Source organism: Manis pentadactyla, chromosome 5, assembly GCF_030020395.1.
Source record: "Manis pentadactyla isolate mManPen7 chromosome 5, mManPen7.hap1, whole genome shotgun sequence".
In the NCBI taxonomy this organism is placed as follows: domain Eukaryota; kingdom Metazoa; phylum Chordata; class Mammalia; order Pholidota; family Manidae; genus Manis; species Manis pentadactyla.
Window position 1 is genome coordinate 111,059,782 of NC_080023.1, and position 20,166 is coordinate 111,079,947.

At 32.9% G+C, this 20,166-nt stretch overlaps 1 protein-coding gene across 1 annotated transcript in view; it reads left to right on the plus strand.

Annotated features, from left to right (window-relative positions):
• SLC25A31 (solute carrier family 25 member 31) overlaps nt 1–20,010 on the plus strand; it is a 35,960-nt gene extending 15,950 nt beyond the window's left edge. Inside the window, exons 2-6 of the mRNA XM_036922955.2 lie at nt 3,764–3,891; nt 11,595–11,712; nt 13,768–13,922; nt 16,723–16,848; nt 19,114–20,010. Coding sequence (XP_036778850.1) covers nt 3,764–3,891; nt 11,595–11,712; nt 13,768–13,922; nt 16,723–16,848; nt 19,114–19,308 — 722 coding nt within the window. The 3' untranslated portion in view covers nt 19,309–20,010. The remainder of the gene's footprint in view (nt 1–3,763; nt 3,892–11,594; nt 11,713–13,767; nt 13,923–16,722; nt 16,849–19,113) is intronic.
• The last annotated feature ends 156 nt before the right edge of the window (nt 20,011–20,166 follow it).

Genomic DNA, 20,166 nt, shown 5'->3' on the forward strand with positions numbered 1-20,166 from the left:
TATCTCCTTTTTAAATTTCTGTTTTGGGTATATTTTATGAATTTACACAATAAGACAGTATAATAGCAAAGGCATATAATTTATTTATTTATATATATATATATTTGAGAGTCATGCTTATGTATTTTCTTACTGATAGACATACTACCAAAACATGTTGGGGCTCACTAGTCTAGCATATATACCCAAACATGGCTAGCATTCCCATTCTTGGCTAAAAAGTTGGCCAGTACAGTAATTTTCTCCCATTTTTCCATCAGATCTACTTTAATTCTTAATTTTTTTCTCAGAATTGAGTTCAGAGTACTTTTTCTCACTCTTCAATTTGAAGAGGTTATTTTTTATTAGTAATTAAGTAAATTTCTTAGCAGTCAAGTAAAAAACTTAGATATTCTACTATTAGCAGAGAAAGAGAACTATGTTTTTCTCTACCAGTTTTGTGATTATATATTAGGAAACTGTCCTGTATGATTAGAGAGTCAAAATACTCTACCATTTAAATCACTCTTCCTTTTTCTTTGTTTTATTCTGACCAAACAATACTACTATTTTTATCTAGAATGGATATTTATATAGAGGCAACAGAGATTTAATATCTCTGGGTCTGGCATCAAGTCTCCCAGCCTTTGCCTTACCTTGTAACCTTCAACAGTTTTTCTTTAACCTCTCTGAGCCTCTTTCCTCAGTTGTATACTGTGTAACAATAGTATCTACCCTGTATGGGTTGTGAGGGTTAAACAAGATAATGCTTATAAAATACTCAATTATGTGTCTATTGCATAGTTAGTGCTCAATAAATTTAATTCTTCAAGCATTATGTATTCATTCCTGAGTTTACAAACATGTATTCCTGATGTTCATTTGTAAATGAGTATATTTTGGATAAACTTGCCTAACATGAGTAGATTTTTGTGATTTGTCTGAGGGAACCTGCATAGTACATAGTATACCTAAAGTATAGTTGAATAAAACCATGAAACCTGGCCTCCAGAAATAGTATTTCTATAGAAAATCCAGTCAGAATTCCACTTTAGGTTCCTTTCCCTTTGCACTCTAAGCAAGGATATTGAGGTTCCTAAAAGCATGGTACAACAGTGAGATGCAAACAAGGGAGTAAGAATTTTCTAATTGTGATCTATAGAAAAAGAAGTTAAAACGGGTTCTTAACCTGACATTTGTAGTTTCAGAAATCCATGAATTCTGTGCAATATATGCAAAATTATTTTATGTATCTGAGATTTTATTTTTTCAGACATAACTCATTAAGAGCTGCCAGTTTTCCTGTTAAACTTGGGATTTGTTTCTAGATTTACATTGGGACATTGACATTTGTTTTCATGAATCCTCTAGGTTTTTTCATGCAAATGCAGTTTTGTCACAAGGAACACATACTTAACCAACTCTAACAAACCCCTTTAGTCATAAATCTAGTACTGCACGGTCCTCACGTTAACTTCCAGAGGTCTTTGTCATCAGAATCTTCTGTTTATATTCAATACATCAGCCAAAGTTACAAACCTTTATACTACTCTTATATATGACACTCTTTTGTGAAATAAATATTAATTCAGTACTATCATCATAATTATAGATTACAATAACTCATAATCTGAAACCCATAGTATCTCAATAACATCCTCCTAAAATCAGCCATTTACAAAATGACTTGATATTTAAGAGCCATATATATAATGGGAATTCGAATACCTTTTTGATGTATGACACTTTTTCTAAACTTAGTTTATTAGGGTTTTTTCCCCTAAACAAATGATAATTTCTATTTAAATCTCATTTGATCAGACTGACAATTCTCCAGCCAAAATGATCTTCTTGATCTTATTAAAGTCTACTATCTCTTCTACCAGTAACCTGTCATTGTGGTACTATAAACCATAGTCTAAAAAGCAAATCTTATTCTTTGGTATATTTACAAAATCTATTTTACTCTCAGTTTCTCTTCCAAATGCTTAGCTGTGTTCTTAAAAGTTTTTATTAATGATGAAGAATTTTTAAATGACTGAAAATACCTTCAAAACTTAGACTCACCAACCTCCTTTATTAATTCAGTGTGACATTAACTAGCAAGAAATTTCTTTACATTTGCTTACATTTCTCATGTTTTAAGATTTTCATTTAAAACTATTGACCTTTCTTTCTTAGTACAGAAAATATTTGTATGATTAAAGTATTTGTGGTATTAAAGTATTGTAGTTAAGGGACTGAGTTGTTGAGCCAGATTGCTTGGGTTTGAATTCCAGATTTACACCTTTTGATGAAGTGGCCTAAGCCACTTAACTGCACTCTGTATTAGCAGTTGTTTTTAACTTATTTCTTCATCTCTAAAATGGAGAGGATAATACTTACGTACCTCTTCAGTGATTATAAGGATTAAATGAATAAAAAGTGGTTTTAGTAGTATCGTTATTTTTGTTAATGCTACCTCAAAATTTTTTAGAGTAATCAGTTGCCTTTTTATAAGAATTTTTATTTATCATACATTAGTAATTTTAGGACTTTTCTAAGATTTGTTTCTCCAGAAACCAAAGCTGGCATAGAGCTTTGGAGTCAGATAGAAGAAGACCTAATTCTAAATCCTAGATTGGCTATTTGTAACTGCGTCCTTGGAAAGTTTTTAAGCTTTTTAAAGTTTCAGTTTGTGTGTGCATAAAATGGCTACTATAGAACATATATTGGAAGCATAGTGTGATGATTCAATGAAATGTGCATCTAATACTTTTGCCATTGCTTGGCACACATTAAATGCTCAGGAAGCTATTACCATTATATTTTAAGTGCCCTAATAAAGACTGAGTCAGCGGTGACTACTAAGATTATTTCTTGGCATTAAATGTGCTTATTAATTGTCTTTGTGCAATTGCTGTATATTCAGCTTTGGATTTACCAAGATTCTATATTTTTCCCACAAAATGTGCTTATTTAATAAATAATAAATAAATATCCTTACTTTTGTTTCTTAACTTCCAGTTTCTGAGCACCAGCCAAGTCAACTGACATTATTTTCATTTAAATCTTTATCTTTAGAAGACTGATTCTGGGTATTCTTCAAGCGGAGACTAGAGGCATCCTATTTGGAGTAGCAGGGTCAACCATTTGACAGTTTACAATCTAGTAAAAACAACTATGGCTACTGAAGAGCTAGCCTGTTGTATTCCAGGGCAACTCAGAAGTAGCTCTGAATTACAAGGGTAACACAATGACTGAATTTTAAGGATTGATCAATCCATGGAGATTTGAAGATCTCTGTCAGGCCTCTGGATACTACCTTGAATGTCAGTTGATTCCTTTTCTGGCTAGATTCCAGAACAGAAAGGTAAGGATGCTTTAGACTCTTTTTTCCTTTTCTTATCTCAAAAGTGTGTATACAAACCAATTTTGTTCTGATAGCCTTATCTCAGAGGGAAGGGATTCTATATCATGATTAGGAAATGAGGCTAAGGATTACTAGCTTCTTTGACAAATACTAGTGAGTTCTGTTTTTCTACTATTAAAGAGCCCTATGTTCAGGTGGTAAAAGTTTTCAATAGGTTTTTGCATATTCAAGGCTTTTACTGGAAATTAACAAAATTGGAATGGGGTATGTGCAGTTAACAGTGCTTTTTTTTATTCAGTGGAGGTACACAAACTTTATTTTTCTCATGAGAAAGGTTGTAAATTTTAGGTAGTTTGAATAGCTAAGTTTGTTAGAACACAGAAATTATTTAATAATAATGTAAGTTTATATTTAGTATGTTTTCTTTTGTAGGTTTCTTCAGCTATTGGCGTGGCAATTTAGCAAATGTCATCCGATATTTTCCAACACAGGCTCTAAACTTTGCTTTTAAGGACAAATACAAACAACTTTTTATGTCTGGAGTTAATAAAGAAAAACAGGTATTTTTAATATCTTTAAAATTTTCTAAGAATACTTGGATTTTTCTTACCTGTGATATTTTATTTGAGGAGGAGATGCTCAAGTGATAGAAAAATAATAATTAAAACATAAATAACTATTAACATAATATATATTAAGTTATAGAAATTATAAATGAAAAACATAACTATATTTACTCTCAGTTTCTCTAAACCTCCTAACACAGTAACTGAGGGATCTTTTGTCTCAAGGTAATATTTCTCTGAATAAATATTAATTTTAATGTATTCTATATTTTATAATCATTATTTTACTGCACTTGGAAAACTCAGCATTTTATCTCATTAAAAAAAGCAGTTAGCAGATACGTATACCTGCCACTGAGGTAATTAATTCACTAGAGAAGTAAATTGTTTCTTCTTTAGATGATAGTTATGTCTATTTAGCTGAAATTAAAGTATATAGGAAGACCAAATCAAACAAAACAGGAAAATGATAAATTTACTTTAGAGAATTCTCTTTTTTATTGCAAAAGTGTTTTTTCTTTTCAAGGTAATTACTCCCTTGGTTATAAAATCTCAACCTCAAAATTTCCTACTCATAAAAAGTGTATATCATTTCTCCTGGTCTTTGTTTTGTTGCTTCCATATACACTATACCACCTACATTAATCTGAAGGTTTTTCCTTCACACTTACAGTTTCTCTTTCCCTTCATCCTTTTTCTTTTTCTCTTCCTCCCAACCAACCAACTAACCAAGCTGTCCTATGTCCTAGCAGGTTCTTTGAAAGAAACTGTTTATGGAACATTTCTTTGCTGCTGTCTCCTTAAATTTCCTTCTATACCCTTTATTCCCCTTTTTTCCACAATTTATTTTATTAAAAATTTTTGAAGTTTTGCACTGTCTCTTATGTAGTGAGAGGTATAAAGGAAATAAGAAAATTCTTTACACTTAACATCAGAAGATCTGGACTCCAGTTTGGGCACTCTGCTTATTTAGCTGTGTGAGGGTTTGGAAGTCACCTCTCTGATCCTTAGTTTCCTCATCTGAAAATTGGACATAATGATACCTACTTCATAGTTTTATTTTGAGGTTTAGATGATAGTTTATGTAAAGTTCTTACCATAGTGCTGTGTTTTATGGTAGGCACTCAGAAAAATGTTCTTGTCATCTTCAGCTGACAGCTCTAATAATTGGAACTTCTCTTGACTCAGAGCCTGCGTCAGAGTTCCCCAGGATCACCCTCACATTCAGTGGTTCACTAGGACTCAGAGTACTCAGAAAAGCTATTAAGTACATGGTTTGTTATAGCAAAAGGATATAAATTAAAATCAACAAAGGACAAAGGCACATAGGGCACAATGTAGGAGAAATTAGGGGCAAGCTTCCAGTTGTTCTCTTTTAGTAGAGTCACATGAACGGCACTTAATTCTCCCAGTAACAGTGTGTGACAATACATATGATGTATTTCCAAATGATGTTCACTTGAGCATTGGTGTCCACGGTTTGGAGAGTCACTTGCATAAGCATGGAACGTGACCATCCTTAAGGTACTCAGACTCCAGCCACCACCCTCCCACCCCAAGAGATCAAAACTGATATAGTTTAGCCCAAAATTCCAAGCATACAAAAGCAGGCATTCACCCTAAGTCACGTTAGTATAAAATGTCTATCATGGCCCAAAGCCTCAGGCATACAGAGACACTCTTATTTTGTAGGATATTCCGAGGGCTCAAAGGTTATCTCAAAGGAACCAACTGGTCAAGGGAAGGTCCTGAAGATCTTTTTAGTAGTGCAGGGTTTGGGCAATGCAGGGCTGCTGAGTTAACTCTTTACTGAATACTACCCATCCCACCTCCCCAAAAGATTAATCCTAAAATACTAAGCCAATTGGAGCAATTAAGTACTGAGTTAACCAGAATATTTATGTTACTAACATCTACTAACAGTGTAGATAACATGGATCTAAAAGTTAACATTGATCCTGGCTAGAAAACCTGTAATAAATTTCAAATTCATAGTGCCTGAGGTAAAAACATTTTTGGTATGCCTATAAAGAATGTGCTACCTTATTTAGAATGTAAAGGCATTTAGTCACAATCAGGTAATATTAAGTATATATTATTTACTAAGTTTGGATACTAGTGTCCCTTTTATTTCTTCCATTGGACATCAAGTTTTATCCCATCTCTAACCCCACCCAACCCCAAAAAGTGAAAAAGAACGATAAAAGAAAAATCAGTAGCTTTGGTTTCTCACCTGGTCTTAAAAGAAATAGAGAAGTAGAAAAAACAAATACAGTATGTGAGTTTAAAAGTGATTGATCTACACAATGAGATATTACTACACACCTATCAGAATATCTAAAAGAGTGATGCCACCAAATATTGGCAAGGATGCGGAGAGGCTGAATCATTCTGACATTGCTGGTAAGAATGTACAATGACACTGCCACTTTAGGAAGGAGTATGACAGTTTCTTAACAAACTAAATGTGTGCTTATCACACAGCCTGGCAGTTACACTTTTGGGTATCTATTCCAGAAAATGAAAACTTATGTTCACACAAAAACCAGTGTACACAGTGTTCATAGAAGTTTGTTTTATAATAGACAAAAATCTGGAAATAACCCAAATATCCAGGTGAATAGATAAACTATGGTGTATCATACCATGGAATATTACTCAGCAGGAAAGAGGGACAAACTTTTGATGAAACAAATATTGTATGACCCCACTTAAGTATCTAGAATAGACAAATGCATAGACAGAAAGTAGAATAAAGATTATCAAGGACTTTGGGGAGATAATATTGAATGGGCAATGAGTTTCTATTTAGGGTGGTGAAAAAATTCTGTAAGTAGATAGTAGTGATGTTTATACAGTACTGTGAATGTACTTAATGTCACTGAATTATACACTTAAAAATGGCTAAAACGATCATATTTGTATGTACATTTTACAATTTTTTTAAAAAGAACAAACTTGACACAGGCAGCAACTTTGTATGCTAAATGAAAAAGGGCAATCTTAAAAGCTGTTTGTTTTCTGATTCCATTTATATAACATTCTTGAAGTGACAAAATTACAGTGATGGCAAACATAGTGGTTGCCAAGAGAGAGGGAGGTGGCTGTGGCTGTAAAAGGGTACATTGAGGGATCTTTATCATGTACCCTCTTTGGTTACTCACTGTGGAACTCTTGACCACAGTGGTGGTTCCATGATCTGCACATGTGATAGAACTGCATAGAACTACATACACAAATGAGTGTATGTAAAACTTGTGAAATCTGAGTAAGGTAGGTTTCTATCAATGATAATTTCCTCTACCATAGTCAGGCTAAATATTACCATTGGGGAAAGTGGTTGAAGAGTTTATAGACTTTCTTTGTATTATTTGTTAGGATGAATGTGAATCTGCAATTATCTCAAAAGAGAAAGTTTTAAAAAAATAACAATGGTAGGGAAGTATGTGTCTACTATATATGTTTCACTGAATCTTCACCTCACTCTTTGAGGTATTTTTGTCCCAAATGTAGATAAGGACAGCAAGACTCAGAACTTAAAGCTTGTGCCCAAGTCATTTGTTCAGGTCTTTTTAATTCTCAAACTCACATCCTCTACCATACTCTATTCCTCTCTCAGCTGAGGTGACAAGACTAGATGAGTCTTAGCTGAGCCTGGCATAAAATGTTTCTCTACCACCCATTAATAGCTTCCAGCACAGCCTTCAACATGGAAAACTAGAACTTTTCTCAGCTCTCTTCCATGCCCAGACAGACTCTGTTGGAAAGAACTTTGGTCTCAGGGCATTTGTTCCTCCGTGCATCATTGGGTCTGTTCATACAGTATCTATTTGTCAACAGATGAAAATAAACAGGATCATTTTTTTCCAAAACCCTCAAGATTCTTTCATCCTTCTCTCCCTGATTCTTCTCCATGCCCTCTCCTCTTGCAGTCTATTAATATGAAATTACTATAAATTATAATAACTAAAACTTAGATATACCACCTCTCCTGGGTCTGTTTTGTTTTTTAGCTTAATTTTGGGGGGACAAATTTTGTTTTTTATACAAACACTTGTAGGATTATCATTCAACATAGATTCTCTCTTGTCTCCCTCTCCTTCCTTCCATCAGTAGTAGCTTGGCCATACTATTTATACATGTGCCTGCCTGTGTCAATTTTTTCATTTGCTCCACTTTCATTATCATAAGTGTCCTGGTTTGAATAATAAATTGTACATCATCCACCCCGAAAGTCATCAATCTTACCTAGGAAAGGAAAAAAAGAAGATTAAATAGAACTTAAGCTATACTTTATAAACCTTTATACTTCATATCATGTTTGGTTTGACTTATTTGGTTGTAAGAAGCAGAGACGTACACTAACTACCTCAAGAAAAAGAGGTTCTTATTGCAATGATACACTGGCATGAATTTAAATCAAAGGCAGCTTTGGGGCTCAAACTACACTCTTAATCTTTTGTCTCTTAGGTTACTTGGCATCTATCTATCTATCATCTATCTATCTATCTATCTATCTATCTATCTATCTATCTATCTATCAATCATCTATCTATCTGTCTGTCTATCTACTTTTGTGTTTGCTTTGGGTCTCATCTGAGGGGACTGCCCCCTGGACAAGTTCACTCTGGATTCAGTGAGACCTAGTAACAACAGTGCAAGTTAGGGGTAAAAGGGTTTATACAAAGATTTATTCTCACATTGGCAGGTCAAGTGCTGGCATCATGTCTGCTTCCTGCAAGTTCACAATCCTTCTCCATCTCTGCCTCCGGGCAGAGCACTAGGCAGAGCTCTTTGGATAGTAACACCACAGTGGCTCATTGCCCACAGGTGTGTAAACATTAGCCTACACAATAAATCAATTACATCATCAAGTAGTTTAGGGTCAAGTGAGGATCCTGGCCATAGGAACTTGTATTTTCCCTACACTATGTTTTCCCATTATTGCCTACCTTTTTAACTCAACCTGTATTTTCATATTTGTTTTAAGCTCAGTGTTAATATAATAGTGTGCCTTCTGACCTTTCAGAAGGCCAGAGGTTCTTTACCTAGGATCCATACATGCTTGAGGAATACCTTAAACACACATGCATAAAAACATGTATGAAACTGTATGTTTATACATACATTATTTTTTATTGGAAGAGGATCTATAGCTTTCAACAGCCCCAAAGTAGACTGAGACCTAAAAAATGTTATTTAATACCCTTTCCATATCTGTCTTTACTGCTAACTGGCATGGGATTTTCTAGAGTTTAAATTCCCAGGAAATAGACTTTGGCCCCACCAATCTTTTCTACTAGGTTACACATCACCTACTAGACTATGGATTAGCTACACTGGAGTCAGTCAGATGCAGTCTCCTGATGTAATTAGCTCTGTGTGATTTTGAAACATGGCTATCCACACAGAATTTTTCAGTTCATTTAAAAGGAGCCATAGGAATATGAGGATAGTAGGTGGCATCTCTGCTACCTTTCATTAAATAAATATTTATTTAATGCAATTCTGCTATTCTGGGCAAGGCTCCATGACTTGCTTCATGAAATAAACAGATGACTTAAGAATCCTGGCCTCAAAAAACAATGCAAACAACCAAAATGTCCGTGAACTGAAGAATGGATAAATAAAATGTAAATCCATATAATGGAATATTTGGCAACAAAAAGGAATGAAAAAACATGTTGTAGCTATTATGTGCTACAACATGGATGAATCTTGAAATGAAATCTGTTAAATGAAAGAAGCCAGTCACAAAAGATTACATCTTATATTATTCCATGTATAAGAAATGTCCAGAATAGGCGAATCCATAGAGACAGAAAGTAGCTTAATAGTTACCTAGGTCATGGTGGGTGGAGAGGATGTAGAGTGACTAATAGATCAGGGTTTCTTTTTGGGGTGATGAAAATATTATGAAACTGGTGATAGAGTCATTCTGTGAATATAGTAACAGTCCATTAAACTGTACACTTTAAATGGGTGAATTACATGGTGGTGTAAATATAGCTCAGCAAAGGTGTTATATAAAAATAATAACCTGAATATTCATATTTGAACTGACTGTGTATAGTTCATAATGCATGAACAAAACCGAAAGCTTCTGTGATGACTGCCCTTGCACTGTTCACCATGTAACTTATTCACTATGTAAGAATTTGTACTCCACGTTAAGAATTTGTTCATTATGCATCAGAAGATCGGAGACTGACGAAAATTAGGCTTGGGGTGGATTAATGATTGTGCATGGAGTATTGACCCCCCTATACAGAAATTTATTGTGGTTAACAACTATTTGATCAATAAATATGAGAGATGCCCTCACAAAATATATATATATATATATATATATATATATACACACTTCCAATTGTAAAATAAATAAGTAACCGGGATGTAATGTATAGCATAAGGAATATAGTCAAAATATTGTAAAAACTTGGTATGGTGATAGCTGGTACCTAGAATTATCATGTATATAAATGTTGAATCACTGTGTTGTACACCTGAAACTAATGTAATGTAATACTGTTGTCAATTATCCTTCAATAAAAATAATAATAATAATAATAACAATCCTGATCTCAAGAAATGTATAGTCGGTAAAAGGTAAGATATGTATCTATATAATTATAAAGTGAAAGTAGAAATTGATTGTAAATACTATTAAAATTAGAATCTGAAACATGTTGACACATTTTATATTTTGATCACATACTTCTCTTATAATTCTCTGAGATATTTATGAGAAGAGATTATTATATACAGTTTTAGATATGTTGGAGATCAGAGATTTCACAGATGGAGTAAAATTTGAATTAGAACGTAAATCAGTAACTTTTTTGTTTAAAAAAAGAGCGGAAGGACATTCCAGGCCAAGAGAAAATTGAGAGTTCCAAAGCTATCTGAGATTTAAAACTATTGTTAGAAATAGAGCCAGAGAATAAAGAAAGAAACTGAGCTTGGCTAGAATATTACTCACTTGAATGCATTTAATAGTTACAGTGGCCTTGTAACTCTAGGCTTTCTATAATAGCTCCAACTCAAATATTTCTTTCTTCTCCAATAAGCTCTAGATGTTGAAAACAGTTTACTGGACCTAGGCAAGCCATACTTTAAGTGCTTATCAGAAAGAAACTCAACAGCCCATGTGAACCAATAGAAAAGGCCTAACTTAATACTATTCAAGTACATTAAAATTATTTTCTGCCAATTTTCATGTCAGCATTTTAATATAATATATATTTTGAGCTGTTTAAATTTAATTCTACTAAAAATACAAAGTGAAATTGCAGCACTGTGAAGTACTAATGACCCACCCCACCAAAAAGTACAAGGAAAACCTCCATAGATGCCTGACATTTTAGTCATAACTAACACAATTATTAACAAAAATGTATACGGTCTAAACAGATTATCTTATGTGTCCTATTTTGCTAACTGGGCTACTTTTCCTGAAGTCCATTAAAATACCTTGGAATTTTGGTATGTCAGCATCTAAACTGTTATTTCCTAGACTGCTTGGTAAAAAAACAAAGGCAACATAGACATGAGAAGAATTATAGATAATACACTTATTTTTGTGATGTTTACTTTATAAAGGCAGTTTGTAAATCTGGCTCTTTAACCTTTATAAAAGTAACTTTTAAATAGTCAGGTTCTGTAGTTTAACAACCACTTTTTAATTAATGTTTCAGTTCTGGAGGTGGTTTTTGGCAAACCTGGCTTCTGGAGGAGCTGCTGGGGCAACATCCTTATGTGTAGTATATCCGCTGGATTTTGCCCGAACCCGATTAGGTGCTGATATTGGAAAAGGTATGGGAATTTTAGAAATACTAACTCTTCCTTCTTTGTGTTTTGAACAATGTGTTGTTTACTGTAGAGTATGCTATAACAATGTTGTTAGATAGTCTAAAAATTTTATTCTCAGCCAAATGGTAGGGTCATGAGACCTAAAGATTTACTTTTTTCTCTTTCCTTAAAAAAAGGAAGGGGAAAGCCAACACTGTAGTAACAACAGGGCAAACATAGAGATGTTTATAACTTCCAGTTTTTTCTTAGAGCCACCTCCGTGGACTTATTCCTGCCTTGATCACAGCTCCTCTCTAGGTTAGATGTCCAACTCTCAGTCTAGAGATTCCCTTTGCCTCTCTCCTTACTTATTTTGTCTATGACATCTTCCTGTGTTTTTGTTACACCCTTGCTTTGGTAGATTATGTTCTTTGATAGCTTTCTGAGAAGAGTGGATAGGAGATAAATTGAGATCTTGCATGTCTAAAAATGTCTCTTTTGTTTTACACTTACTTGATATTTGGCCATTTATAAAATTCAAGGTTTTAAGTTATTTTCTTCATAATTTTGAGAGCATTACTCTGGGTTTTGGTTTCTAATCTTGCTCTTTAACCAATCTCTTGCTGCTGATCCTTTTGTATGTGACTTTTTCTTTTTAATTATCTAATATCCCTAATCATCTGACGGTTCACAATGACGTATCTTTGTGTGAGTCTTTTCTCAGTAATTGTGGAGGTAACTCAGCTGACCCTATTCAGTCTGGAGGCTTGTGTTCTCCTGAGGATGGCAAAGAAGTCACTTGGTTGCTAAGGATAAGGATATGGATTTTGAGCATCCAAATGCTACTTTGCTTTCACTGCAAGAGTACTACTTAGTTCCTCTAATTTCTGAGTCTTTCTGAGGTTATTTGGGTCAAATGGCTCACTTTTCAACATATCTTCTCTGCAAGAAAATAGGCTTCAGCTTTCTCTACTCTATCAGTGATTTACTTCTCTTCCTCCTCCTTCGCATCTTGCTGAAATTTGTGGATTTCATTCTCCAGCATGTTCTCCTTTTTGCCTATATGGCTTTAAACTTGTTCTATTCCTTTATTATCATTTTAATAGAATTTCTTAAGGGAGCAGGGATTCAATCAACCAGTATTTTTTGAGTGCCTGCTGTGAAAAAAGCCCTGCCTCATGCAAGATGTGTGTGACACACACATACACCCTAACTAAGACAGGGGCTCAAGCTCATGTACCTTAGAGCCTAGCAGAGGACACGCATAATAAAAAAATTAATAATTGACTAAAATATACAGTCACATACTGATACATAACATGAACAAATATTTAAGAGAAGGGAGTGACATCAACTTTAGATAAGTGATCAAAGAAAATGCCTCAGAAGGGATAGCAGTTTGAGCAAAGATGAGGAGTCCCACCTAACATGTTTAACTAGCAGACCAAATTTTCTTGCAATAGCTAAGAAAGTGAAAATAACTTACGTATCTTGTTTTAAGTGCCATTCTATAGTTTAGTTTTCTCTCAAATTTGGGAGAATTTAGTTTACTTTGAAAGGTTATATTCTACATATACTACTTTAAAAATATTGTTAAGGAATCTTGGGTCAAGGGAGAATAAAAACGACACCAGCAAACACTAGAAAAATATGAAACCTCATGTAAAATGTTAATCCTTTAAGTTACTAGTTTTTAGCTTTGTCTTTTTGCTGTATCTGTCCTTTTTGTCTTCAAATGAAGCAAGTCTTGAACTTTTTCAATCCTAAGTATTTTCTGAACCCAAACTAGTAACTTCTGGTAATTTTATTGAAATGTTTTAAAGCCAGTCAGATTGCTTGAATTTAGATTGCTTATATATATAAGATATTAATATTTTCAGTTAAAATATTTTAAGCTATTATTTGAAATCTTAATTATCTTTAAACAAATGAGAGGATTCTGATTGGTGACCTGCTTTGTTAGAAAGATTTCTAAGTGACTGTTACAGATAATTTAAATCTGTAAAATTAATTTACTTTGATTAAAGTGTTTATCTGAAATATAATGTTGCTAATAAATTTTAAATGGCTTTATTTTAGGTCCTGAAGAGCGACAGTTCAAGGGTTTAGGTGACTGTATTATGAAAATAGCAAAATCAGATGGAGTTGTTGGTTTATACCAAGGGTTTGGTGTTTCAGTTCAGGGCATCATTGTGTACCGAGCCTCTTATTTTGGAGCTTATGATACAATTAAGGTAATTTGGGCTTTAACTAGTATATACTAAATAAATGTTTTTTTTCTTTTCTAATTAATAATTCATTTAGCCAATATGTTTAATAATCAAAATCAAAATAAGTGATAATATAAGAGACATTGAAGAAGTCTGTTTAAGCATGACTTTGTCATAACCTAACTAAATTGTAACTCTTATCTATCTGACTTTAGATATAATGAATAAACCCAAGCATTAAATTTTTGCACCATTTGCAGTGAAAGACTGACTATTCATCATGTTGCAAATAGGAAACATGCTAATAAGGCTTACATCATAAACCTTTGGCATATAGAAAGGCATCTTCAAACAGTTTTTATGATTTTACATACACTTTATCATAATTTTTTTACAGGCAAATAGTCAATTTACTATCTCATTTTGGAAAATAGGCAAAACATAACTAATTAGTCAAATATAATAAATACTACTGCAGTTCAGTTATCTGTTGGGTACCATTAAGTTCTACAATTTGTTTTCTCATTTCAACTTTTGATAGCATTTTCGTATAGTAGGAAAGACAAAGATTGTAAAGATGGCTATCATTTTTTGAGCTATTAGTTCTAGGAACCTTGTTAAGTACTTGCATCTTCACAGTGTTCTAAGATAGCTTTTAATATCACCATTTTAAAGATAACCTAGGAATGGTTAAGTAATTTATTTAATTGACAAGCAAAAATCCCATGTTCTTAATAACTACATCATAATGCTTCCAACAGGAAGCATTGATATTAAAATCAATATTACTTACTAAAGAAGATTAGAGCACATCAACCAATTTAACCAATATTAAATCCACACTTGTATGGTCAATTAATACATGACAAAGGAGGCAAGAATATACTATGGAGAAAAGGCAGTCTTTTTAATAAATGGTGTTTGGAAAACTAGACAACTACAGGCAAGAGAACAAAACCAGATCACTGTCTTCCACCATACACAAAAATAAAATACAAATGGATTAAGGACCTAAATATAAGACTTGAAACCATAAAACTCCTAGAAGAAAATATAGGCAATAAAGTCTTGAACATCAGCACTAGTAATTTTTTTTTCTGGATATGTCTCCCCACACAAGGGATACAAAAACAAAAATGAACAAGTGAGACTACATCAAACTAAAAAAGCTGCACAGCAGAAGAAACCATCAGCAAAACGAAAAGGCAATGTACTGAATAGGAGAGTATCTTTGCCAATGATATATCTGATGAGGGGCTAATACCCAAGATATATAAAGAACTTATACAACTCAACACCAGAAGAACAAATAATCCAATTGAAAAATGGGCAGGGGACTTAAATGGACATAGACATTCAGATGACCAACAGACACATGAAAAGATATTCAGCATCACTAATCATCAGGGAAATGCAAATCAAAATCACAATGAGATATCACATAACAACAGTCAGAATGACTACTGTGGAAAAAAAAAACGACAAGTGTTGGTAAGGATGTGGAGAAAAGGGAACCTTTGTACACTGTTGGTGGGAATGTAAATTGGTCTAGCCACTGTGGAAAGAAAGCAATATGGAGGTTTCTCAAAAAACAAAAAATAGAAATACCATACAACCCAGTAATTCCATTTCTGGGAATTTATCCAAAGAAAACAAAACACAAATTTGATAGGATACATGCACTCCTATGTTCATCACAGCATTATTTACAGCAGTCAAGATACAGATGCAACCTAAGTGATAAACAGATTTGATAAAAGAGGATGTGTGGTACATATATACAGTGGAAAATTAGCCATAAAAAGAATGAAATCTTGCCATTTGTGACAACATGGTATATCAAATACTGTATGATCGCACTTATGTGTGGAATCTAAAAAACAAATGAACAAAACAAACTCAAACACAGAGGAACAGACTGGTGGTTGCCATAGGGAAGTGGGGTGAGGGATGGGTGAAACAGCTGAAGGGGATAAAAAAGGTACAAACTTCCAACTGTAAAATAAAATAGTCACAGGAATGAAAGCATAGGGAATATAGTCAATAATATATTTTTTGTATGCTTACTGATTGTAACTATGCTTGTAATTGTAAATAATTGTAAATCTCTGTGTTGTACATCTGAAACCAACATAATCTTGTATATTAACTATTTCAATAAAAATAAATTTTAAAAAGATTAAAATGGGGAAATTTTATAATTTTTTAATATTATTTCTGCCTTCCCTCATTAGTATAAATTCAGTTGAATGTCATTTTTATTGTGGTCTGGACATACTACTTTAAGTTTGTAGTATGTTTTTTAGACAGATAAGTTAATGGAAATTAACAGAATCTTGGGTTTCTTTATTTAATTACAGAAAAATTTATGTATACTGTCCCTCTGCTTTTCTCTATCACCTAGTGGTTGTGAAATTTAGCAGTGTTTCTTCACTAGGTTAGAGCCTCAGAGCTGTTTATAAAATATCATCTGTTAATAATAATAGGCATTCCTACATTTTTTTTGTATCTGAGGAAAAGCCATGGGAGAACTTATTTGTCTACTAGCTGCTATCTCCCATAGTTTTTGATGCCATTAGTAGTAACAAATCTCTTGTAATAGAAAATATGCTTTTCTTTTCCAAATATTAGAGTGTAGTCATATATGGCATTCTCCTTTCTTATTGACATCCTGCTATTACTTTAATTTTTCCACATTAAATCCAACTGTTGTTTGCATTTTAAGTATAATTGAGCCTTCTTTCACTTAAGAATTATCCTTTGACTTAAGGATTTAAGATATTTTGAAAATTTATATGGTCACTTGATATATTTTTCTTTTCAGGGCTTATTACCAAAACCAAAGAAAACTCCATTTCTTGTCTCCTTTTTCATTGCTCAAGTTGTGACTACATGCTCTGGAATACTCTCTTATCCCTTTGACACAGTTAGAAGACGTATGATGATGCAGGTATTTTATGTTATTTGTAAGTTTGAATGTTCCAATATCTCTGATACTCAGGTATAATTTGTTCACATTTTAGAGAAATTTTGGCTGAAGAGATTTTGTTTTACTTACTAAAATAAATGCATGATGTGTTATCTTGTATTCTTGGCTATTCCAAAACAGCCATCATCCAGCAAAGCTGCTTCTCATCTGCTATCAGAACACAAATGCCTTCTACTCCTGAGCATATATTATTTGGAGGGTGGAGGCAGAATGGATGAACTTGTCTATCTTAACTGAATATTAGATTAAATAAAATAAGGCAAGTCACAAACATTGACATATGTAATCATTTGTTGTAGTATACTTTAATAAAATAATTTTTATCTCCAGGATGAAAACTTCTTTATATCTATGTTCTAAATATAAATACTCAAACCAAAATTTTAATACCACTGATTTAATATCAGTCATCTCCACTGATGTTTCTTGTTAACATTCATTCATTCTGCAAATATTTGACTGCCTGACCTATGCAAAGCTATGGTGACACAAATAAAATAATTCAGAACCTGCACCCAATTTCATAGCATAGTATTGAAGGCACACAGTGATTTAAATAGAAATGTGCATAGGTTCCAGGAATGCTCAAAATTATCAGATGTGGCCTCTTCGAGAGTTAAATCTCAGTTAAATAGGCTTTTTCTCCAACCTGTGAGAATGTTCTAAACGGGGGAGAACATATAGAAGTTTATGTGGCTTAAGAGGTAGTTCAGTATATCCAGATACTAAATTACATGAGAGCAAGTGAAAATAAAGAGTCCAGAAACCTAGAATAGTAATATGGTGCTTATTTACTGTGTGCTAGATACTGTCTTAAGCATTTTAGACTTTAACTCATTAATCTCAGAACGATGCTATACATATTTAAAATTTTGATAACTACTTCAGCTATGTAGGAAAATATTCTTAGAAAATGCACATTGAAGTATTTAAAGATAAGGGACATGATGTATCCAACTTACTGTCAAAATAATTCAGAAAAACAATTGTTTGTGTGGGTTTTTATATATGTATGAGTATTGCTAGGGCTACCATAAAAAGGACCACAGACTGAGTGGCTTAAACAACAGATACAATTTCTCACAATTTTGGAGGGTGTAAGTCTGAACCAGTGTATCCAGCACAGTTGGTTTCTTCTGAGAGCCTCTCTCTCCTGGGGTTGTAGATGGCCATATTCTCCCTATGTCTTACCATGGTCCTTTTACTGTTTCTCCTCTTAAAAGAATGTTCATATTGGATGAGGGCCCAGCCAAAAGTTTCATTTAACCTTAATTCCCTTAATAAAGACCCTGTCTCCAAATACAGTCTTCCCACTTTTTCTATTCTGTAGCATAATTTCTGTAATAGTAGAATTTAATGTTCATTGAATGTTTAGTAGAACTCACATATAAAGCCATCTGGACATATGGTTTTCTTTATGAAAATATTTTCAACAACTGAATTTCTTTAATAAATACAGTATTTTTCCAACCTTTTTCCTTTTCTGTTGGTAAATTATACTTATTTAGGGATTTATCTATTTCTTCTGAGTTTTCAAAATATTGTTCATGAAGTTCATAATATACTCTTCAGTGGATCACCTTCGCAGTGATGTTAAAAGCCATTTTTAATAATTTGGAGGCCTTTTATTATTTTTCCTAAAATAATATTTTCAGAAATTTGTAAAATGTTCCAAATAACTTTTAATTTCTTATGCTTTCTGTTGTGTTTAGTTCCCTTTATTTCTGCTGGTTATTTTCATATTTCTACTTTTTTTAGGTTTATTCTTTTTCTAAAAATGTTTAGATTGCTCATTAATCTTCAGCTTTCCTTTCTGATACTTCAAGGTCATTAATGTCTTTGTTACTACTGAAGCTTCATCTTACAAGTTTAATCAAGGAGATTTGTGGTTATTATTAGTTTTAAATATTTTCTAAGATGTGTTTTTCTTAATATATATGATATGTTTCTAGTATCTTTTCTGCTGTTGCTCTCTCACTCAATTGCAGTGTAGTGAAAGGATGAATCGTAGTTTGTGATGCCATCTTTTGAAATTTGTTAAGCCTAATGCATGGTCGGTTTTCAAGTGTACCTCAAAAAGTATGAGTATTCTCCAGCCACTGCACACAGTGTTCAGTATGTGCCCATTAACATACTGTTAATGTTAATTTTATCTTTGCTGCTGCATAAAAAACATCTTAAGATAAAAGATAATAAAATAATGGCAAACTGTTTGTGTCCATATAGAGTGGTGAAGCTGAACGGCAATATAAAGGAACTTTAGACTGCTTTGTGAAGATATACCAACATGAGGGAATCAGTGCATTTTTTCGTGGTGCCTTCTCCAATATCCTTCGTGGTACAGGGGGTGCTTTGGTGTTGGTATTATATGATAAAATTAAAGAATTCCTTAATATTGATATTGGAGGTAGATTAAATTGAGAAATGCATTTAACTTGTTAAACATACAAATTACATAGCTACCGTGAGTTATACGTTTTGATAGTATGTTGTTACTGTCAGTATTTTCTTAAAGTGCTAATTCTACAATAAAGCATATGTTCTTTTTAGGGATTAAATACTAAGAATCAGATAAATGTGGGTTCCTTCCTACTTAGACTCAAACTCACTTTAATGAGACATTTTACTTACTGTAAGTAGTATATATTATTTCTATTAGTTCAAAATTCGTTTGTTATGACAAATTAAAATATATAATGCTAAAATCTAAGAAATGAAAGTATCTTCTTTTAAAATGCTATTTTAATATAACTAGCTTCTCGTGTTTTATAATCAAATGACAAATATTTATTAAAAGTTTATCAGAAGATATCATATCTCTGGACATAAGTAAGCTTTTTTCTACATCTCCACTAAAACACAGCTTAGGTAGTGCTATATGTAGTGCTTACGGTATCATATAGCTTTTAATAAACATAGTCTGGAGCTATTCATTAAAAATCGATGACTTCAGTGACATATGGTTCAACCTGTGGTTGAAGAACAAAAGGTATAAAGTGGGATATCTATCTGCTTTTATATTTAAAATACAATCTTGCTAATGTGACTATGTCTTGGAACAAAGAACACCCCTTTGAAAATTAGCTTGTGTATTCTACTGATAATAAAGGAAATTTAAAACTGTTAAGTCTGATGAAATTTTCCCTTGATTCTACCTTTATTAATAAGCACAGAGTAAAAAAATTTTTGTCAGAATTAGGAAGTAGCTTAAAAAGAGTTTTCCAAGGTTTTGTATAGGAGTCTTGTCTTGTTTTTCAGAAATGTTATAGAAGATAAAAC